At 40.2% G+C, this 24,469-nt stretch overlaps 1 protein-coding gene and 1 pseudogene across 3 annotated transcripts in view; both read left to right on the forward strand.

Moving 5' to 3' along the window:
* Positions 1-558: 558 nt before the first annotated feature.
* The window catches only part of TBC1D12 (TBC1 domain family member 12), a 98,561-nt gene continuing 74,650 nt past the window's right edge, over positions 559-24,469 (forward strand). Inside the window, exon 1 of one of the 3 annotated variants that reach the window (XM_044240138.1) lies at positions 559-1,605. In XM_044240138.1, the coding sequence (XP_044096073.1) occupies positions 665-1,605 (941 nt within the window). In that variant the 5' untranslated portion in view covers positions 559-664. Of the gene's footprint in view, positions 1,606-1,792; positions 1,962-24,469 lie in introns of those variants that run through there. The other 2 variants (XM_044240142.1, XM_044240139.1) reach the window with 2 other exon arrangements.
* LOC122900948 lies at positions 8,839-9,442 on the forward strand (annotated as a pseudogene).

Raw genomic sequence — 24,469 nt, forward strand, 5'->3', positions numbered from 1 at the left:
TCCCTCTCCGTCTGATTCCACTTCCTTTTCCTCTTAAGTGATAATGGAAATTTTTAAGAAAAATTATGTTATGAAACGTGGGGCTAGGTAAGAAAGATTCCTTTGGTAGTATCGTGGAAGATGAAGTGGAGAAGGGAGGGTGTTGACATGAAGCAAAGACTCCCTGAATTATGGCAATGGCAGTATGGAAGATGTATGAAAAAGCGTAAAGTCCACTGGTGACCCATTGAAGCTGGAAGGACTTATATCTAATATCCTATATTCTACTTCTATAAATTAAGTACGTCAAGTGAATTTTGCTCAGGGAGGCAAACCCGTGCCTGTTAAGAATGGTCTCGCTCGGAGTGAGCCAACCAGCCTCCATCATCCAGATGGCGGATCCCAGATTGGCCGCCTGAGTGTCAGGGAGCGGCCTCTCTAGCTACTATCTCTATGGTTCGCGGAATCTCCAGGTCGCGGTTTGACCGGGCCGGCGTTTGCGCGTGCGCGAGCTCCGGCGCGTGCCCGCCCTCCCGCAACTGCCCGAAACCCGGGGTGGGAGGGGTGGGTCTGGGAACGTTGCGGCGGCAGCCGCCGCGTCCCCAACCCCTAGGGTTATTCCCGGGCCGATCCTGTGCCAGGGGCTCTTCCGTCGCCCCCTCGGGCGGCACTCACCCGGCCCTAGATGGTGGGTCCGGACGATGCCGGAGCCTGCTCGGGAAGAAACCCCAAGTTGCTCCCGGTGCCGGCGCCGGAGCCCGCGGGCCAGGACGGGAAGATGATCCGGGCCACCGGCGGCTTTGGCGGAGGCGTCGGCGCTGTGGAGCGGCCGGCGGAGGAGGAGGGGGAGGAAGAGGAGGAGACGCCGCCTCAGCAGCTCCTTCGGCGCTACCTCGCGGCGGCCGGGGGACAGCTGGAGCCGGCGCTGTGCTACTGTCCACTCCCCGCTGGCCAACCCCGCGCCCCGCAGTCCCCGGCAGCTCCGCGCTCGGACGCCTGCCCGCGGGACTCGGGCTCCAAGCACCGAGGCGCAGAGGTGGCGGATGCCCGCACGCCGCGGCATAGAGGCATGACCAACGGGGACTCGGGCTTTCTGCCGGGCCAGGACTGTCGGGACCTGGAGGAGGCTCGCGGGCTGGCCCGCGCGGGCGGTCGGGATCCGCGCCACCGCCGTCTCTGCCTTGAGGGGCCTGGAGACGAGGACGCGGACGGCGCGGACAGCCCGTCCGACTGGGCCGCGCCGCTCGAAGACCCGCTGCGGAGCTGCTGCCTTGCAGCGGCGGACCCTGACAAACCGCAGGGCGCGGGCGGCGGCCCGGAGGGCGGCCGGGCCAGCGACGGCGGCAGCAGCAGTGAAGACGTGGAGCGGCCGGGAGCAGGCGCTGGGGGTCCCGAGGAGGGCGCGTCCGCCGCCGCCTCGGCCGAGAGGACTAGCGGGGGCGCCGGCGTAGAGCCGCGCCCCGGCGTCTCGGACGTTCACGTGAACTCTCGGAACACGTTCGAGGTGAGCCGCGACCACCTGGCCCCCGCCGGGCCGCCGGTGCCCGCGCCCGCCGCGGAGCAGGGCGCCGCTGGGCCTTCGGCCCGGGCTCGACGGAGCGGCGGTTTCGCCGACTTCTTCGCCAGGTACAGCGCAGGCTGCGCCGGGGCTCGGGGCGGGCTCGGGGCCGGGGCGGAGGTCGAGGCCGGGAGTTGGCGGAGAGAGGCGTGGAGACCGCCTCCGTCCGGGCTCTTTGCTGGCGTCAGGACTTAGCTTTGATTTGTCACCGGGAGAAGAGGAACTGGGTCTGCACTGTGTTGCCTGTCAGAGAAGTTGCCAACTTTCTGGGGAGCGAATCTTTCTGTTCCTCTGTAGGCTGGAGGCTCTACCTGCGCTTCACACCTGGTTTCCGTGTATTCAGGTCCTGGCAGTGTGCTAATGCCACCGCTGCAGATTTGCCTCCTGCGGAAAAGCAGACAACCTACTACGAGGATTAGGGGTGGTGTGTGGGGTTGGGGGTGGGCGCGGCCGTAATGTGTGTACCGGGTGTGGTTGTGGAAGAGAAAGGGAAGTCATTTTGCAGACATGACTATTTGTGTGGAGTCTAAAGCCCATTCAAGTGACTTGGGAATTCTTGAAATTAGAACTGATCGTGTTTCACAGTGTTTAACTGTTTCAGTGGCTTTTATTAAAATGCAGTCAGTCTCGGGTTTGGAATTTGATTCCGGCCCTTAAAGCCAAGTTACTATGGCGCTTTATCTCCAAAATCCCTTTTCTGTACTTCTGCCAAATAGGCCTACGCTTTTTTCAGCAACTTTTAAATTTTTAATACCATTGTATTTGTGTTTTGACCTGCTATTCTTGAAATTAAGTAATGGTGCTGGACATTGCAGATTTCGGAATAGGGTTTGATAGGGATAAATTACTCATCCTAATGCACATTAATGAAATGCCAATTTTCCTGGACTCTTCTTGCTTGATACGCTTTTTTTCTTTTAATCTCTAGGCAAATTTCCCAACTTGTAAACTCTCCCCTTCAGAGTTCTCCTGTGCTTTTGCTTCCTTTTCAGGGATCTTGATAGAAATGAAGCAAATTCTACAGCTCCAGTTTTAGAGGATTATACAATCTGTGTGTATTTTTGTAGACACACAATTTTCTGATTGTAATTTTTTTCTATTTTATTATTTATTTTCCCTTGTATGAATTTATAAACTTGTTTACATGAAGATCGGGAAATCCTAATTTTGTCTAACTTGTAGGACAAAATATATAGTAGTGAGATCTGTATTTGTGCCTATAGTTGCAAAAATATACAAAAATATACTTAAAGCTTATAGTGGTAGTATTTTAAAAGTTTGCAAGGTGAGCCAAGCTTATACATTTGTGAACTTTGGGTATTTTTTGGTAATGTTTTGATGTCAGGTGTCGGGTAATTTTAGACCTGGAAGGGGTTTTGGAGATTGCAAATTCAATCACAGAATGCCTGCTCTGTGCCACCATTGGGAACAGAGATGATTTGCACAGTAGAGTGCAGGCTAGTAGGTATTAAGTTAGAAGACAGATTGGTATATATGCATTGTAAATTGTGAGCAATAACAAGGCAAATCTATTATAAGAGGTTTTTCATATTAACAGTAGGATGGAATTTTGATATTTTTTTTCTTTAATCTCTAGACAAATAGGATTTCAGTTAATATAAGTAGCGACATTTATATAGCCATATTAAGCAAGTGTATCAGAGCACTGGATTTGAAGTCAGAAAACAGGTACCATGAAGTTAATTTCTCTAAGCCTCATTTTTCTTAATCGACATTTGAATGTCAAGATTCTAGATGTCAATTGTTTCTTTGTATAAGATACTTGGAAAGGGACACAGTCAAGAGGCACAATTTTTCTTTTAGCATTTAACCGGAACCTTACTTGGTTTTGGAACACCTTAAAGACAGAGACTATGATATTCGTCTCTGAGTCTACAGTACCTAGCAGTGATATTGAGAACCTTGCTCAGTTTGTGTTGGATTGGCAGCTTTCATAGATTCTTCCTCTTCACTATTCTCTAGGTTGTGTAATTTTATTTTTTGTTAGTAAGTCAACTCAGGGCTTGAGCTCCTGACCCTGAGTTGAAGACCTGAGCTGAGATCAAGAGATCAACTGACTGAGCCACCCAGGTGCCCAGAGTAATTTTGAAGAAGCCTCCCATCCCTGGGTAGAATAATTAGAAATTTCCTTTGTCTTGACAACCTGTGAGTTTTTTTGTCATTGTTGTTGTTGTTTTCCCTTCATGTGTACAATTGTTATTCTTTTTTTTTTAAGATTTTATTTATTTATTTGATAAATATCACAAGTAGGCAGGGAGGCAGGCAGAGACAGAGAGGAAGGTAAGCAGGGTCCCTGCTGAGCAGAGAGTCTGATGTGGGGCTCGATCTGAGGACTCTGGGATCATGACCTGAGCCAAAGGCAGAGGCTTTGACCCACTGAGCCACCCAGGTGCCCCTACAATTGTCATTCTTAAGCCTGGAGCTCCAGATGTGGGATCCCTTTGGGGATATCTTGTTCTAGGATGTATTCTTGTTCTTGGGAGCAATCCCTACCTACAGCCACTTCATTTTTTAATGAGGAAGTTCACAGTCTACATAAGGTATTTTAGGTAGCTAATGGCAGAGCTGGAATTAGAAACCAGGATTCCTGATTTTTCAGACCAGGTTAACATTTGATCACAATTTGATCACAAAACCCATGGCTTTTTTCTCTCCCACCTGATTATCCTCCATCTTTCTTCTCTTTCTACTTTCTTCTCTTTGTCTTTCTTCTCTTTCTTACTGTATATATCTTACTATTATATATCTATAATAGAAATACTTTTAAGGAATAGTTTCATGTTTGTTTTAACTTAAGTAGAGAGAGGGGAACATATTACAACGGTTTATCTATACTACAAAGTTATCTTCAGTTGAGACACATTGACAGAAGCTTCATTGAGTAGGGTAGAAGTTCTGTAGGAGCTAAAGGAGTTTTGCCCAGGATGGGACTGCTCTCCATCTCCTACTTTCCCTCTTTTTCAGATGAAGTGAGTTCTTGTTCAGTCCCGGTTGGGGCCTTGCCTCAGCTTCACATGGGCATCCCTCTGTGAATGAATGGTGACTTGACTATGGGAGCCCCAGAAGTAATATTCCCTCAGATCCTTGGTCTTTTCCTGTCCATAAATGTTTAAAATGTGGGGCTCCTGGGTGGCTCAGTGGGTTAAGCTGCTGCCTTCGGCTCAGGTCATGATCTCAGGGTCCTGGGATCGAGTCCCGCATCGGGCTCTCTGCTCAGCAGGGAGCCTGCTTCCCTCTCTCTCTCTGCCTGCCTCTCCATCTACTTGTGATTTCTCTCTGTCAAATAAATACATAAAATCTTTTAAAAAAATGTTTAAAATGTTAGGTTAGGGAGCACCTGGGATGGCTTAGTCATTTGAGCTTGGACTCTTGGTTCTGCTCGTGATCTCAGGGTTGTGAGATCCAGCCTGGCATCCAGCTCCATGCTCATTGGGGAGTCTGCTTGAGATTCTCTCCCTCCCCCCTGCCTCTCCACTGCTTGTGGATGCTCACTTGCTCTCTCTTTCTCCCCTTCTCTCTCTCTCTCTCAAATAAGTAAGTCTTTAAAAAAATAAAATAAAATGCTAGGTGGGTCTACTACTCCTAGTAAGGAGGAGTTGAAAACTTAAAAAAATATATATCTTATGTTTCCAGGCTAGCTTTCATTCTTTAAGGATCTGTTTATTACTCTTTCTTTTTTTTTTTAAGATTTTATTTATTTATTTGAGAAAGAGAAAGTGAGAGAGAGCACAAGACAGGGGAGGGTCAGAGGGAGAAGCGCATTCCCTGAGCCCGATGTGGGATTCGGTTATGCGACTCCAGGATCATAACCTGAGCCAGTGGCAGCTGTTTAACCCAACTGAGCCACCTAGGCACCCCTGTTTATTACTCTTTCAAAAATAAAATAAATGTAAATTATCTAAATGGGTCCTTCAAGCAAATTCATGTCTTAATTTTTTTTCAATCTAGAAAGATTTATTTTTTAGATAAGGTACACCTTTTATAGGTATTTTTATAGGTATATATATATTTTTTAAAGATTTCATTCATTTATTTGACAGAGACAGATCACAAGTAGGCAGAGAGGGAGAGGAGGAAGCAGGCTCCCCGCTGAGCAGAGGAACTCGATCCCAGGACCCTGAGATCATGACCTGAGCCGAAGGCAGCAGCTTAACCCACTGAGCCACCCAGGCGCCCCTATAGGTATATTTTTAAAGCTGTTTAACACTTGAGTTTTGTTCAGATTGTACTGGCACAGTTACTGTTATTTAGAAACACACAAGTATCTGTTGCCAGGTAGTGCCGATATTTTTTTCTTACAAAGTCTTCATGTGAATCATGAGAATTGGGTGGCCTTAAAGGGCATAGCTCAGGTAGAGAAGAAAGTATTGAAGATTTTTTCCTTACTTTTAAAAGGGAGAATTGACATTGTAGATTATGAAACATACAGATCTATGTAGCTTTTTCAGTAATTATTGACTTCTGAAACTTACTTGATGTTGTGGTAAAAGATTATTTTCACAGAACACATATTACAGTTAGACTGAACTTGGAAGACTAAAGGCTCGTTTAGTGATTTCTTTTCCTTCTTAAAAAATTTTTATTAAGAAGGCTCCACACCCAGCATGGGGCTTGAACTCCCCACCCTGAGATCAAGGTCTAAGATCAAGGCCTGAGCTGAGATCAAGAGTCAGACACTTAACCAACTGAGCCACTCAGATGTCCCATGTAATTTTTCTTTATTTAAGGTTCTCAGAAACAACAAAATCAACCACATTTCTTTTTCCACCTAGAATTTGCGCTGGTTGGCAAGATCATAATTCACCTGACTGAACTATTGGAGACTTCTGTCAAATCGGGCTCCCTTATTTGTTGCACAGCATGTATTCCTCCCAACCAACTAAAATAAAAGCCTGTTTCACAAAAAAATTCCTTTTTCAGCATTTCAATAAAGAAGAGGCAAAATATCACATTTCTGATAAGTTTTAAAAGATTTTTAGAGTTACCCAAATCAGGTATAATTATTTGTAAGGGGAATGAAGGAATATCTTGATTTAAATATTAAATTAAATATATTAAGTTTTTGTTACTGCAAGAGATTACAAAAAATGTAGAAGTATTCTTTTCTATGTCACTATTGAAACACTTTTGACATTACATTTTTAGGAAAGCTGAAAATAATACGTAATTCATTGCTCTAGAATAAAAATAAGACCCTTTAAAATTTTAGAATGTTGTGAAGCTACCCATTATATTAGATTAAGGAGCTGATGGCTCAAGAGCCTTTTGTATTATTTGTTCCCTGTATCTGATATCCACTACCCCCATTCTCCCCACCCCACCATTGAGTGCTTTCTTAAGACACAAAACACTAAACTACGGGAAATACAGCTCTGGTTCAAGGACATTACGTAGAAATTTGTGGTTTTAGGGTGATTGGTTAGAAATGTAATAATCTAAATATAAGTCAGGTAGAAAATATTGGAAAACTCCCAATTTTTCTGAAACTAAGATAATTTTAATATAATGGAGGGGAGGGGCAAAGGGAGAAGGAAAGAGAATCTTAAATAGGTGCCAGGAGCAGAGCAAAGCTGACATGGGCTCGGTCTCACAATCCTGAGATCATGACCTGAGCTGAAATCAAGAGTCAGACAGTAACAGAGCAGTAACAAAGCAGACTCTTACTCCAGTATGAACTTGGAGTTACTCATTTGGTAGAAATTTTTTGAACTATTAAAAATGGACATAGAGGGCGCCTGGGTGGCTCAGTGGGTTAGGCCACTGCCTTCGGCTCAGGTCACGATCTCAGGGTCCTGGGATCGAGTCCCGCATCGGGCTCTCTGCTTAGCAGGGGGCCTGCTTCCCTTCCTCTCTGTCTGCCTGCTTCTCTGCCTACTTGGTGATCTCTGTCTGTCAAATAAATAAATAAAATCTTTTAAAAAAAGTGGGCATAGAGAGGGGCACCTGGGTGGCTCAGTGGGTTAAAGCCTCTGCTTTCGGCTGGGGTTGTGATCCCAGGGTCCTGGGATCGAGCCCTATATCGGGCTCTCTGCTCGGAGGGGAGCCTGCTCCTCCTCTCTCTCTCTGCCTGCTTCTCTGCCTACTTGTGATCTCTGTCTGTCAAATAAATAAAATCTTAAAAAAAAATAGGCATAGAGATTTACTCTTTTTAAAGTACTTTTTATTTTAAGATAGTTTCAGATTTACAGAAAAGTTGCAAAGATTCTGGTATACTCCTCACCCAGTTCCCCTATTGTTAATATCACATTACTGTGGTACATTTTCAACAACTGAGAAACCGCATTTGTACATTGCTATTAATTAAACTTCACACTTTATTCAGCATAGAGATATTGACTAAAAGATTTTTACTTGGGGAGCAGTTGTGTTTTACTGTACAATAAAAAATGTTTAAAGTAGAAGGAACTTTAAGGATCACTTTATTCATCATTTAATATCCTATGGAAAATCAGCAGTGTTGTTAATTAGAGAAATCTCTGATTTGCTAGGTATCACCTAGTAGGGTGGTATTAATTAATATTGGAAATGAGTTAGACATGGTCGTTAACTGTTCTTCAGGTAGACCAAGGGCATTGATTTCCAAGGCTTTGCAGTTCACACTATTCAGGACAGTATTTAACAACCATTGTTTACCTGTTTGCCTCTAAAAAAATTATGAAAGCATATTTTAATTCTATATAATTTCATATTTTTCCAAAGTTATATTGATATGTGTTTTCTAATTCTGGAAATATTCCCTGTGACCTGTTAAGGGTGGGATTTATTTTTATTTTACAATTATTTGCCTATGGTCAGATAGTGAATGAGTAAAAGAATCAGAACTTGAGCAAAGATCTGATTCCTAGGACTTGAAGCTTATATACTAATTTCTACAAATTCTGAAAAGTTTATGAACAAAAACTTAATTTTTGGTGTAGTAAAAATACTGTGGGCTTGAGAGATAAGAAACTTGGTTTTTGTCCTGGGTAAGCTTCTTCTGCCGTTAAATAATTGTGTGACCTTGGAAAAATTAACTAAATTTAGTTAGTTTCCTCATCTGTGAAATTAGGAGATTCATAGTCCCTTCCAGCTCCAATATACTGTGATATTATATGATTTTCTTGCAATACTTTTATAGGCCTCAAAATTTTACCAGCTAAATATTGCAAATGTGAACTGAGTTAAAGATGGTGCTTTAAAAAACAGGATGTTTGTTGCATCTGTAAAATGAGAAAGTTGAAATATCTCCAACTCTAAATTCTGCCCTGCAGCTCTTTCCACCATCTTTCCGTGTCGCCATAATGGTGCATGTGAATGTCCTGGCAGATGCTCTCGAGAGTGTTAACAATGCTGAAAAGAGAGGCAAATGCCAGGTTCTTACAGGCCATGCTCCAGGTCGTCATCCAGTTTCTAACTATGTTGATGCAGCATCGTTATACTGAGAGTAAAATTTTTTTTTAAGATTATTTATTTATTTATTTGACAGACAGAGATCACAAGTAGGCAGAGAGATAGGCAGAGAGAGAGGAAGGGAAGCAGGCTCTCTGCCGATCATAAAGCCCAATGCGGGCCTCATTCCCAGGACCCTGGGATCATGACTTGAGAGGAAGGCAGAGGCTTTAACCCACTGAGCCACCCAGGTGCCCCCTGACAGTCAAATTTGAAATCATTGATGATCACAGAGCAGGGAAAATTGTTGTGAACCTCATGGGCAGGTTAAACAAGTGAGGAATAATCAGCCCCAGATTTGATGTACAACTCAAAGATCTAGAAAAATGGCAGAATCATGGGCTCCAGTTCTCCCAGTTTGATTTCACTGTACTGACAACCTCAGCTCGCATCAGGGACCATGAGGAAGGAAGTTGAAATAACATAGGAGGGAGAATCCTGGGATTCTTTTTCTAGGGATGTAGTACAAATAAATAAAATGTGCAAATAAAATGCATTCATGGAAAAAAATAAATTCTACATTGCATATTTCTTTTAGTAAAGGTCTAACTCTGCCCCAGAATAATGCTGAACATCAATAATCTTTGTTTAGTTTCTTTCATATGGGTAGTATAGAACAGCAGCTCTAATTAGAAAATTCTGGATTTTTTTCCTTTTAATTTCTTTGGAGTAGGAGAAAAAATAAGATAAGTAAATTCTAGTTAATCAGTGTAGTGGAATTTGAGACCTTAACTTCCGGACCATGAGTTCTATCTCAGGTTGCCAGTGTTCCACTTTGGTGAACTAATAGCCTAGTGCAGTAATTCCAAGCTTTCGTTATACTTCACAATCACCTAAAAGCACATTTTAAAACATGAGATTCTCCAGAGTCCACGACTCCTACCTTGTTAGATTCAGGGAACTTGCTTTTGGCAGATGGCATATTCAAAATACAGGATAGTTTGGTGTTAAAAGTGCCGGCCCTGGAGTTAGACTGCTTTAGTTTGAATTAGCTTATCTTGCTGTATAATTACGCACAAGTTACTTGACCCATCTAGTTCTTGGGCAGCTCATCCATAAAGTAAGGATAATGGTGATACCCACCTCCTGAGACCGTCCAGGAGATGATGGTCTAAGTGTGTTGCATTTCTTATTTGACATACAGTGAAGGTTCAGATGTTCTTATTCAGACTTCAGTATGACAGCTGTAGTCCCTTCCCCAGCTTCATCACTGACATCCATTGGTTTAAAGAAAGGAAGAGATGAATGGATTTTTTAATGTACTACCTGAAGAAACATTTCACAGTTTGTGTAGTAGACTTTTAAACACAATTAGTATTTGGGATTGTGTGGGAATTAAAATCGACTGTAACATTATGATCTAAAATTTCCAGAAGTCTTTAAACTTTGACTAAAAAGCAAATCTGAGAAGGACCTGAAAGGGGGGGATGTTGAGATGGATTAAAATATTTGTATCTTTTATTGTTTTAAGGAACTTTACAGACAGGCAAAGCCAGATTTTTAGTTTAAGTTCATGAAATGTTTAACTTGGCTCACTCATACATTTCAAAGTTAGTATGTTGTTGTGGGAAAGCTTTGGGAAGAGTGGAAACATTTGGAGATTTTGAGGTGACACATCTGTTACCCATCTCCAAGCATATTGGGAAGGGAAAAGTCAGTCCTTTTTGAGGCAGATTATTTTCCTAGGAACTCTGCTATCTACCCTGAGTTGTCCCCAGGTAGTTCTGATTGATAAGATCCTTGATTCCTACTACAATAATTCTTAAACTTTAGTGTTTAAAATTACCTGGAGGGAGGAGATTGTCAAGAATGGGGATTTCTTGAGCTCCCCCACTCTGTTTTTGATTCACTAGATCTTGGGTGGGGCCCAGCAGGAAACCAAGTATTTATTTAACAAGGACTCCCTAGTGATTCTGATGCAGGTGGTTCTCAGACTGTAATTACTGAAATTATTGTTGATAGGTGTCCTCAGATAATAACTGGAAGAAGGTACAACATGCATTTACAACTCATATTACCTTATTGATTTAAAATTGGGTCATATCAATTATCATCTGATCTCTCTGATGTAAGGAATTTGAGAAGCAGGGCAGGAGGTCTTGGCGGGTAGAGAGGGGGGAAAAATGAAACAAGATGGGACTTGGGAGGGAGACAAACCATAAGAGACTCTTAATCTCAGGAAACAAACTGAGGGTTGCTGGAGGGTGGGAGGGGGATAGGGTGGCTGGGTTATGGACATTGGGGAGGGTATGTGCTATGTTAAGTGCTGTGAATTGTATAAGACTGATGACTCACAGACCAGTACCCGTGAAGCAAATAATACATTATATGTTAACAAAATAAAATAAAGTTGGGTTATATGTAAGTCCTGTAATTGGTGAGTATAAGTACAGGTATGGTAGAGATCAGGGGTAAATACAAATGTGTAAGTATTTTGCTAACTTTCACTAGATTGAGAAGTTATCTCTGCCTGATTAAATTATAGTTTCCTTTTTTTTAGTGGGAAGGGTCTTTTTTTAAAATAATTTATTTGCAGAGATCACAAGTAGGCAGAGAGGCAGGCGGAGAGAGAGAGAGGAGGAGCAAGCAGGCTCTCCGCCGAGCAGAGAGCCCGACTTGGGGCTCTATTCCGGGCTCGATCCCAGAACCCTGGGATCATGACCCAAGCTGAAGGCAGAGGCTTTAACCCACTGAGCCACCCAGGTGCCTGGTGGGAAGGGTCTTTTACTTTCATTTTAAGCCATGCTTGCCTGTTCTGTGAAAAGTTTTAACTTTCAAAATCTTACTCAGATCTCTTTAACGTGGAGACGTAACTGTCCTTATTTATAGCTTATCAAAGAAGGTGTTAATTTTGCTTCCTTCTCCTGCTAGTTGTAACTCTTTTCCGTGCCTTTAAGAAAAAATCCTGCAGATTTCACATGGCTTATTCCCCTGTAGAATTTGCTGCTTCAGCCTTTCTTGGACTTCTTATTTCTGTGGCTAAAAGAAGAAAGAGAGGGAAACTCATGTGACTGTCTGGGTTTTCTGCAGGCTCTTTCCTGCAATTAAGAGAAGTTTACCTTAGGAAACCAAGCTACAAGTTATGCTCCTAGTTAGAGCTAGTTTGAGAGTGAACTTAGTAATGTGTTTAAATTTACCCTTGAATTTGGCTTTTCACTTTCTTTTTAATTTGAATTTTATTTTGGGATACATTATTGGCTAGAAAATATTTCCATCTGCCTGTTTCTAACCCCACAGAGATTAAAACATTCTGAGTTTGGAACTGAACATGATAGTTTTGAAGTCAATTATGTGCTATTTTCTCGTATTTTCCCAAATACCGTAATGTATAACTACCCATCATACATTGGGAATTATTTACAGTTTCCAAATCTGGTTTTCATCTAGACTGTAGTCCTCTTCTAGTCAAGTAGGGGAAATACTTTTATTGCTCTAAGAAAAAGGTATTCAGAGACTATAAATTTAAAATTTTTTATAAGAACAGAAAATGCTCATCTTTTTTTGGCTTAAAATATAGAAATTTATTATCTGATAGCTCTGTAGGTCAGAAGTCTAACAATACATGTCTCAGTGGGCTAAAATCATGGTATGAGCAGGGCTAGAGGCTTGAGGGGAGGGTCCATTTCCTTATCTTTAGAAAATGCTCTTATTATTTGCTTTTGGAAAAGCAGGACAGGAAATATAAAATAAAACTACTAAGGATAGTAGTTGTTTCCATACTATTCCAGTTAAGGTGGTAAGGAAAAAGTTAAAATTAGAGAGTGTGAAGTTACAGTTACAGACAGGAAAAGCTGTTAAGAGAATGAGTTTGAAGACATTTCTACAGAGAAAAATTGCTGAGGAGAATACATGTTAGTTGGAAGTTAGCTCTGTACTTTGACTCTAGGCTTCAGAGTGTTGCTACAGATAATAAGTACAGATTAAGTACAGATTATCTGCATATTTATTTTTCTGCCCTGCTTACCTCAGTACCCTTGTAGAGGTTTCTGGCAACTTGTTGCCTCCTTAAATATGTCTGCTATGCCTCCCTCTTAACTTCCCTAATGTCCCCAGCCTCTCATGGCCTCTTCAGAAGTCATATTGTACAGCAGAAATATTTTTTAATGACAGGTATGTATGTGTGTGTATATATGTATGTATGTGTGTGCGTGTATATATGTATCCTGTAATATATATAATATACAGTAGGTTAATATTTATGGTGTATATATGATGTAATGTATAATGTAAAGTAGCCTCTATATATATGGTTTAATTTAGGATCTAAAAATTTAGGTGCTAGTATGATAGATACAGATATTAAAAAGCAGTGTTTTATGCAGTGTGTTATTCCTTGAGATTCAGTATTAAAAGGAAAATTTTTTATAAGCACCATGGTGAACCTAGCAAACAATTAAAATCCCTCTCACCCGTAAGGAGAAAATTAATTGCTCTTTACCAGGAAGATACGTTGTGTAGTTTTAAATTTAAGTTCTGAAATAAACTAATGAAATTTTAAGTCAGTGAAAGGTCTCAACTTAAAGAGTGATAAAATGTAGGTTTTTAAAACGTAAGTGGTAAAATGTAATGCCTTTTTTTTTTTTTTTTCCTTACATGGCCCTTGACAACCCCATTGGACTGACTTTTTAACCTCATGGTACTACCTAGGATTGAAGAGATTGAAATCCTGGGTGTTGTTTGGAAGACAGATTTGTTGTGATTCAGAACTGGGTGTTGGGAACCAAAATCTGTTATCAAAGACTAATAACATTTTTTTTAAAGATTTTATTTATTTGTTTGACAGGCAGAGATTACAAGTAGGCAGAGAGAGAGGAGGAAGCAGGCTCCCTGCTGAGCAGAGAGCCCCGATATGGGGCTCGATCCCAGGACCCTGGGATCATGACCTGAGCGGAAGGCAGAGGTTTTAACCCACTGAGCCACCCAGGCACCCCGACTAATAATATTTTTGATAAATAATTTTTATATAAAGGTAACCAATACAATAATTGAACATATAACCAGAGAATAATGGCCATCTTTATGATATACACCCAGAAATGCATTAATACTGTTTAGAATACCTAGGACGGAAATTAAGTTTCAAAATGGGGCATACAAATAACTGAGAATTGGGAGCACCTGGGTGGCTCAGTGGGTTAAGCGTCTGCCTTCAGCTCTGGTCATGATCTCAGGTTTCTGGGATGGAGCCTGCATCTTGCTCTCTGCTCAGCAGGGAGCCTGCTTCCCCCTCTCTTTCTGCCCGCCTCTCTGCCTACTTGTGATCTCTCTCTCTCTGTCAAGTAAATAAAATCTTAAAAAAAACAACAACAACACTGAGAACAATTTTAGAAGATAACCACTATTATATTTTCCCAAATAAAATAATAGCTGTATATTTAATGAGGAGATAAGATTGTTTTGTTCTAAGAGACCACCAAAATACAATCTTTTGATTTAGTTGTCTATTTAATGGAAATATCACAACACCTTGATCACTAGAGGGATTTCAAATATGCTACTGCAAGATAAGTTCTATCGTGCATGCCATCAGTTCAAGAAGTACTTCTAGCTCAGGCCTGAGCAAAAGGTCAACAAAACAAACCAGTAACAACCAGCACCACCATAGAGCTAAGTGTGTTTGCCTCTTGATTCTTAGAGAGTTTGGGCACCTGATGGATATTGTTTAGCCTCTGCTTGAGTTCTTTTTCTAACAGAGAGGTCAATTTCCTCAAGGCAGCCTATTGAGGAAATAAATAATTGTTAGAAGTTTCTTTATGTGGAAAACAGTGTATCTCTTTGTAATGTTTCTGGTCCTAATTTGCCCTTTAGAGCCACAAAGAATAAGTTAGGTGTTTTTTGTTTTGTTTTTTTTTTTTAACATAATCACGCTTCAGAAATTTAAAGATTGCTTCTGAGCCTCTTTTTGTTTTTGGGCCTTCTGACCTAAGCACACTCCGTTCTTATTGAGTTAGTTTGCAATTTTCTTTACCATCTCTTTATTCGACAAATGCTTTTGAGCCCTATTATGTATATGAGGCACTAAGGAAATTAAATATTATTAAACAGTAAGAAAATTAAATAGCATTAAACTTTGGATGGGGGAGACACATGAATCAGTATTTACACTATATTACTTGATTAGTTTTATAAAAGATTTTACCAATGAGAACAGTTGGGATAGGAATGAGGCTCACTGACCAGAGTACCTGGTGGTTCACTGGTTCATCGACCTTATGCTCAGTTCCTGGGATTGAACCTGGCATTGTGCTCCGTGCTCTGCAGTGAGGCTGACTGAAGACCATACAGGCACACAACAGTATGTGCAGAATTTATGCATGAAAATAGCACAGCACTTGGGACTGCAGAACAACTGCCCTTGGGTGAGGCAGGGTGTCAAAAATGTTGAAGTTAAATTGTGAGGGAGTTTGCATGACAGAACTAAGCAATTTTAAACTGATTCCATCCAGGACGTTTGATGGGTTTTTTTTTGTTTTTGTTTTTGTTTTTTTTTTTAAAGATTCGACTTATTAGAGCGAGCACAAGCCCGAGGGGTGGGGGGGCGGGGAAGCTGACTCCCTGAACCTCAGGCTGGGCTGGATCCCAGAAATCTGGGATCATGACCTGAGCTAAAGGCAGACACTTAACTGATCGAGCCCCGCCGCCAGGTTCCCCAGATGGGCTCTGAAAACAAGGGAAGCATGCTCAGAATTGCTTTTATTTAGTTATTTTTTTAAAATTTAGGTAGGCTTCACACCCAGAATGAAGCCCAATGTGGGACATGAGCTCATGACCCCGAGATCAAGACTTGAGCTTAGATCAAGGGTCTGATGCCTAACTGACTAAGCCACCCAGGCACCCCGCCGAATTGTATTTCAGAATAATGACTCTTGTGGCAGATTGATTTGGAACTTGTGAAACCAGGGATTGGATGCACTGTGGTAGTTTATACATGCTTGTCAGTCTCTTTATTAAAGTATGATATCTGGTAGTTGATGTAAATAACATTAAATTCAATCCTTGTTAGAAGGCATCCCTAACAAATTGAGTGACTTATGCTTATACTAGATGTCTTTTTGTGAAGCTTTGGTGGAAGAAAACCTTGAATCTGATTTTTGTTTTGAGGGAAGTGGGGATGACATGAAAATGGAGAGTCATGTGAAAAATTATGTCTACCATGTTCTTGTAAGTAATTTGATGGGGAGAGGGGAAGAGCCAGAATAGCTCTTAGGCTGGTTGTTTTGCTCTCATGAATCAGAAAGAAAACAACCTCTGGGTAAACCCTTAGAGTGTTAAGTTATTGTACAATCAAGTCTTTACATTCAATGCACATGTTCTGTACATTGCTTCATAAAAGTGGGTGCTGGTAGTATACTCTCAGCCATTTCAGGGATTGTTTGAGGTAAAGACAAAGTATCGAGACTTCCAAACTCCCTGGAGATAAAGAACATGTCTATTTTGTCTCTGCATAGAGGCGTAGGTCCTTAAATGTAATAGGAAAACAAAGATTTATTGGGTTACAGCTTTAAAAAGGTACAAGAATGTAATATAGCTTAATGTCTGGAACCTTTGAAATGGTCACTTTGGGAGGCTCTCCACTTTTTACTTTAATAGTATCATTTCTCAAAGTATTTTGGTACCTGTCTTTGGGGAGATGTTTCTGTAGAAGAGAAATCTTTTGGGCCAGTGTAAGGACTAAAAAACTGAATGTTGGAGGAGATCAAAGCTGAAACACATTGGGAAGCCAACTAAACAAGTTCAGTTGTACATTAACTATAATAAGTACTTTAAATAATATCTTAGGTATAATAGATTTATCCCCAGGCAAGTAGTTAGACATAATATATAAATAGCTGTGGTTTGTACAAACGGGCATAAATGATTTCACCTTTATATTCTTTTAAAGGATTAAATAAGGTCAGAGACTTGGTGTCTGCCACCCTTAAATTTGGTCATCTTGGGTATATCTGGCTATATCAGTTTTTTTTTTTAAAGATTTTATTTATTTATTTGACAGAAATCACAAGTAGGCGGAGAGGCAGGCAGAGAGAGAGAGAGCAGGAAGCAGGCTCCCCGCTGAGCAGAGAGCCCAACACGGGGCTCGATCCCAGAACTCTGGGATCATGACCCGAGCCGAAGGCAGAGGCTTTAACCCGCTGAGCCACCCAGGCGCCCCATGGCTATATCAGTTTAATTTTGGTGGAGCTTAAAACTCTTCTTACTTACCACTGTGTTTGCAAAAACAGTCCATGTTTAAAGGACTTTTTTTTTAAAGATTTATTTATTTAGAGAAAGAGTGCATGCACATGAGCATGCAAGCAGAAGGGGCAGAGGGAGAAGGAAAGAGAATCCCATGCAGACTCCAAGCTCAGCACCAAGTCCAACGCAGGGCTAGATCTCATCACCCTGAGATCACGAGCCAAAACCAAGAGTCAGTAACTTGACAGACTGCACTACCCAGGCACTCCTAAAGGACTAACTTTCATATAGATAATAGGAGAATCTATAATACAGCATCTGTAACTGGCAGTGTTATAATGTAAAAGAAATGTTGAACTCTGTATAGTAAATGTTGCCTTAATGATGTAAGTTTTGAAATATCCTTTATGCTTTTTCTGCTTGGAAAATAAGTAGTTTTCTTTAACTTTTCTTTTCTTTTTTTTTGAGAGAGAGGGAGAGAGGATGTGTGCATGTGCACTTGGAGGGGAGGGCAGAGGGACAGGGAGAGAGAGAGACTTAAGGAGGCTCCATAGGTGCCCCTTCTTCAGCTTACCTGATTAGCAAACAAATTATTTTCAATTTCAGTAGAAGTAGATGTATCTGGCTTTTTCTTATACTCTGTATTATATTTTTGATCCTTTATTAATAGCAAACACATTCATCTTTTGTCATTTTGTACATTCTTATTCATTCTTACAAATCTATACTAAATAACACTTATTTGCCATCACCAAAGTTTTTAATAATTTTAAATATTAGCCTTCATTTTAGATTTGATAACACTTAAAAACACTGTTCATATAGAATAAACAGCTTTTGATATAAAGTCATTTTTGTATATTGTTTTAAAAGCCTTAACCAGTGGGATTTAGTTTTCTGTGTAATATATTTAGTTCCAAACACTGCCAGGGGAAAAAAAAAGTGAATTACCTTGAAATAGTTCTTTACAAAGATGTGTGGTTTAGATATGGTTTTTGGTTTGGCATACTTATTACTACTTAAAGATGTAGGTCTAGTCTTAAACCGGTGACTATATTTTTAAAAATTGATAATTGGAAGTTCACTTTTAGAAACCTGTTAACATTTTTTATTATGTTAAAATACATATAAAAGTTACCGTTAGTGACATTTACTGCATTCTTTTTGTTAATAGTCATCACCACTGTCTAGTTCCACGACATTTCATTACTCCAAAAGGAACCTCCATTCCCATTAGCAGTCACTGCACTCCACTCTCCCTCCGGGACCCTGACAATCACTATCTGTGTCCTGTTTCGGAGGGTTTGCATAGTCTGGATATTTTGTGTAAATGAAATCATACAATACATAGCCTTTTGTGTCTTCTTTCACTTGGCATGATGTTTTCAAGGTTCATCCATGTCATGGCATATACCAGTATTGTTCTGCTTTTGATAGCTAAATAGTATTCCATTGTGTGAATATAGCACATTTTTTAATCCACTTATCCATTGACAGGCATTTATTTGTGTTGTTTTCACCTTTTGGATTTTATGAATACTGCTATGAATATTTGTGTATAAGTTTGTTTGTTTTTTTTTAATGCTCCTCAAGTTATTTTGGGTTTATGTCTAGCAGTAGTATTATTAGATCATATGATAATGTTTAACTTATTAAGGAACCACCAGTTATTTTCCATAGTACTTGCACCATTTTACATTCCCCCCAGCAATGTACAAAGATTATACTTTTTGTACATCCACTTCAACACCTATAGTTTTTCCTTTTTTTGCCCCCCTAGTTATAGCTATCCTAGTGGGTATGGAGTAGTAGCTCACTGTGGTCTTAATTTGAGTTTACCTAATGTCTAATGATGTTGAATACTTTTTCATGTGCTTGTTAGATATTTGTTTATCCTTTTTGGAGAAATGTTTATTCATATCTTTTGTCCATTTTTAATTGGGCTGTTTGTATCTTTGTGTGTGTGGTTTTTTTTTTTTAAAGATTTTATTTATTTGACAGAGAGAGAGACAGCAAGAGAGGGAACACAAGCAGGGGGAATGGGAGAGGGAGAAGCAGGCTTCCCACTGAGCAGGGAGCCCCATGTGAGACTCCAACCCAGGACCCTGGGATCATGACCTGAGCCTAAGGCAGACGCTTAATACCTGAGTCACCCAGGCACCCTTTGTATCTTTGTTGAGTTATAGGAGTTCTTTATATATTCTGAATACTGGCCCTTTATCAGTTATATGATTTGGAAATAGGTTCCCCTATTCTGTGGCTTATCTTTATACTTCTTGGTAGTATCATTTGATGGACAAAAGTAGGATCTTTTTAGATTGGCTATATTTGGGGTGCCTGGGTGGCTCAGTCAGTTGAGCATCTGATTCTTGATTTTGGCTCAGGTCATGATTTCAGGGTCATGAGATTGAGTCCTACGTGGTGCTCCCAGGCTCAGTGTGGACTCTACTTGAGATTCTCTCTTTTCCCTCTCCCTCTGCCCCTCCCCCCTGCTTGTAGGTGCACACACTCTCTCTCTCAAATAAGTAAAATCTTTAGATTGGCTATATCACAGTTCTAACCATGTGTTACCAACTTAGTTTATATTTTAAGAGGGGGAAATAAAATGTGTATGTAGAGCATAGAGGTAGGAAAGGACAGAATGTGTGGAAAGGTTATGAAGTTTGGCTAATACTATGTTAGGGTTAGTGTCCATAACTGTAAGGAACAGAAGCCCACCTAAGCTACCTTAGAGGAAGGAAGGTTTATTGTAGGCATGTAACAGGCATCTTGTAGATTTTTTAAAAAGATGTTATTTATTTATTTGACAGAGAGAGAGACCACAAGTAGGCAGAGAGGCAGGCAGACAGAGAGTAGGAAGCAGGCTCCCCACAGCAGAGAGCCCGATGCGGGGCTAGATCCCAGGACCCTGAGATCATGACCTGAGCCAAAGGCAGAGGCTTAACCCACTGAGCCACCCAGGCACCTAGATATTTTGAAAATAGAGAATGAAATATACCTGGGATGTAGAGTGCCGGGAATAGTTCTCCACTTTTCAAGAGATGGTTTTTCTCATCTTTCTGTCTTCTGATTGTTCAGTACATGGTTTCCATCTGCAGAAGCCCTATAAAGCTGTCCTAGCTCTACCTGATTTATCAGTTCAAGCATCTACTAGCTTTCAACTGACTCAGTCTCCAAGTTTCCTATTTAAATATCTTGGGACCAAAAAAAAAAACCCACCAAAAAAATAAATAAATAAATAAAGTGGGGGACAACCCCTTTGGTTGCCCTTGGGAGCTTTGTACTATCACTTTGCTAGTACTCAATAAACCTTGCTTTGCCGCCCACCAAAAAAGAAAAAGAAAAAAATCCTGGGAACTTGATTGTTTCAGCCTATGAGTTAATTTGTTCCAAAGGCAAGGCCATAAGATATAAATGCAGCCACACTGGGCTGCTGCTTCAGTAGGAATTGGAAAAAATGGACAAAGAAGTGGGAGTGGGTTGCAGGTATGCTGAAGTCACGTATATTTCTCTTGAGTGGTGGCAAGAGTAGTAGGAACTAATGTTGGACAGATTATTTGGATTCAAGTTGTGAAGAGCTTTTAATACTAGGTTAAAGAATTAAAAATTTTCCTTAAGGATTAGGGACTATTGAGGGTTTGAGGACAAGGAAATGAAATGATTTATTCTCTTTTTGTACTTCGTAGTTTATTCTACTCAGAATGAGTTGTTTGATATTCTCCTAATTTCAGTTTGTCTGGACCACCCCCCTTGTTTATTCAGCAAGCGTATTTGAACACAGAGCTATATTCCAAGGAAGTAACTAGAATAAAGCCTTTCTGGTGAAGTCAGCAATGATGACATTGCAGACATAAATTGAAATGCTATGATGTGATACTAGCAGGCAGCAAGAGATGGTGTGGGGGGCAAAATTTACTTCTCTGGCACTGAGTCTGGCTTGTAAGTTTATCTTCAGGTTTATTCCAGGCCTTTACAGGAGTTAGGGGAGAGGGTGATTACAAAGAGGTAAATGATGGATTTTCTGGGGGTGATGGAACTGTTGTATACCTCAGTTGTGGTGGTCGTTATGCAGATCTGTACATGGGATAACACTTGTAGAACTGTACATCAAAAGAAAAACAGCCAATTTTCATTTCGTGTTAGTTTAAAAAATATTTACTGAGTGTTTGCATAGCTTATATGCAGAGCATTGTTAATGTTCTACAGTCCTGTTCACAGTGCATTTATAGCTGAAAAGTTGCATTCAGATCAGTATATAAGATAGAAAGTGAGAAATATTAGAAGAGAATGATGCAAGAAGAAGTGGCTCTTACGATTCATAGAAATAATGGCTCACTAGACTGTGCTGTTCCATTAGACTAATGCTGTAGGACTGAATCTTTGTCATGTACTCCTCCATCATATGTTGGAAACCTAATCTCCAGTGTGATAATATTTGGAGTTGGAGACTTAGGGAGGTCCTTGGGTCAAGTGAAGCCCATCCACATGAATGGGATTAATGCCCTTCTGAAAGAGGGCTTGGAAAGCTCTCTCATCCCTTCCACCATGGGAGAATAAAATCAAAAGTCTATGAACAGGAAGGAGACTCTCACCAGACACTGAAACGGCCAGTGCCTTGATCTTTGACTTCCCAACTTCCAGAACTGTGGGAAATAAGCTTCTGTTGTTTATAAGCCACCAAATCTATAGTATTTTGTTATAGCATCCTAAATGGACTAATACAACTAGGAATAGAAGTGATTTTTTTTCCAATTTATTTATTTTCAGAAAAACAGTATTCATTATTTTTTCACCACACCCAGTGCTCCATGCAAGCTGTGCCCTCTATAATACCCACCACCTGGTACCCCAACCTCCCACCCCCCCCGCCACTTCAAACCCCTCAGATTGTTTTTCAGAGTCCATAGTCTCTCATGGTTCATCTCCCCTTCCAATTTACCCAAAAGCACATACCCTCCCCAATGTCCATAACCCTACCCCCCTTCTTCCAACCCCCCTCCCCCCAGCAACCCACAGTTTGTTTCGTGAGATTAAGAGTCACTTATGGTTTGTCTCCCTCCCTATCCCGTCTTGTTTCATGGATTCTCCTCCTACCCACTTAAGCCCCCATGTTGCATTACCACTTCCTCATATCAGGGAGATCATGTGATATTTGTCTTTCTCCGCTTGACTTATTTCGCTAAGCATGATACGCTCTAGTTCCATCCATGTTGTCGCAAATGGCAAGATTTCGTTTCTTTTGATGGCTGCATAGTATTCCATTGTGTATATATACCACATCTTCTTGATCCATTCATCTGTTGATGGACATCTAGGTTCTTTCCATAGTTTGGCTATTGTGGACATTGCTGCTATAAACATTCGGGTGCACGTGCCCCTTTGGATCACTACGTTTGTATCTTTAGGGTAAATTCCCAGTAGTGCAATTGCTGGGTCATAGGGCAGTTCTATTTTCAACATTTTGAGGAACCTCCATGCTGTTTTCCAGAGTGGTTGCACCAGCTTGCATTCCCACCAACAGTGTAGGAGGGTTCCCCTTTCTCCGCATCCTCGCCAGCATCTGTCATTTCCTGACTTGTTGATTTTAGCCATTCTGACTGGTGTGAGGTGATATCTCATTGTGGTTTTGATTTGTATTTCCCTGATGCCAAGTGATATGGAGCACTTTTTCATGTGTCTGTTGGCCATCTAGAAGTGATTTTTTTTTTCTCTGTTGCTCCCCAAATGAGTAAACTTTCATGCATGTGTGTAAGTACAGCACTAAGGATACAAGGATGAACGCAGAGCTCACAGTCCAATACAGTGATAACATCATAGAGCTTATATTCAAATGCAGAAGATAACTAAATAAATTTTCAAAATCGTTTTGGCCATTTTACTTCCTTTGCCTTTTCATATAAATTTTAGAAATAGCTTGTCTGTATTTACAGATCATCTTTATTAACTTGGGAAGAATTGACATTTTTAGTATGTTTAATTTTCTGTTCCTTGAATACAGTAGGTGTCTCCATTTATTTTGGTCTTGTTTGATTTCCTTCATCAGTATTTTGTATTTTTCAGCATATGCATTCTGCTCATGTTCGATGTTTATATGTGAATACTTAATATTGGAGATACTGTAAATGATACACTTTTAAAAATTTTAGTTTCCAGTTATTAATTGCTAGTATATAGAAATATGATTGATGTTTGCCTTATATCCTGAAATCAAACTAAATGTCTTTATTCTAGGAGTTTTTTTATGGATCCCATGGGATTGTTTATATAGATTATAATGGTTTATACAAATAGGGAAACTTCTATTTCTTTTTCCTTGTCAGTGTGCAAGACTGACTTATTTTATTGCACTGGCTAGGACTTTCAGTATGATTTTGAGTGGGAGCGATGAGAGTGGATATTTTTATTTTGTTCTAATCTCCAAAATATTTAATCTTTCACAGTTTAGTATGATGTTAATATTAGGGTGTGTGTGTGTGTGTGTGTGTGTGTGTGTGTGTGTGTTTTAAGAGGCCCTTAATCAGACCAAGAAACTTCCATTCTATTCCTAATTTCTTGTGTATTTTTTTTTTTTGTCAAGAATGGACTTAGGATAGTGTCAGTGTATCAGTTGATATGATCATGTGGTTTTTCTTTAGGCTGCTAATATGGTAAATAACATTGATTGACTTTCAAGTACTGAATAAGGCTTGCATTCCTGGGATAAGCTGCACTTTTCTTTTTGCTTTTATTTTTAAATGTTGTCACTTTTTAATTTTTTCACTTAAATAATGCTTTATTGAGGTATAATTCACATACTATATACCTGATTCACTTAAAGTATACAATTCCGTGGGTTTTAGTTTATTCACAGAATTGTGCGACCATTGCCACAATCAGTTTTGAACATATTTGTCACTTCAAAAAGAAACCCTGTGTCCATTATTGAAGATTAAATATATATTAATATATTTTAGTTTTATTATAAAGAAAAACACTAACATAATTTCTTTTTTTTAATGCAAGAGGCATAAATAGAAATGTATTCACAAACGTGATTAGCTTTACTTATCATCAGCAGTCATTATCTTGGGTTCCTTTCCTAAATTTCTTTTAGGTTAAAAGATAGCTTACCTCCTGGTGAAATACCTTTCTCATATTTTGCTAATGTGTTGCTCCTTGTTACTGTTTATGTTCTCTTTCCAAAAGTTCTTTCTTATATTCTTCCTCTTTTCTTCTTCTGGTGGTTTCTATCTTTCTTCTGAATGTGTTAAGTATTAGGTATAGAGAGATGGAGATTTTCTTCATGAAGCATTCAAGATGTGTAATTAG

Source organism: Neovison vison, chromosome 2 (genome assembly GCF_020171115.1).
Source record: "Neovison vison isolate M4711 chromosome 2, ASM_NN_V1, whole genome shotgun sequence".
NCBI lineage: Eukaryota > Metazoa > Chordata > Mammalia > Carnivora > Mustelidae > Neogale > Neogale vison.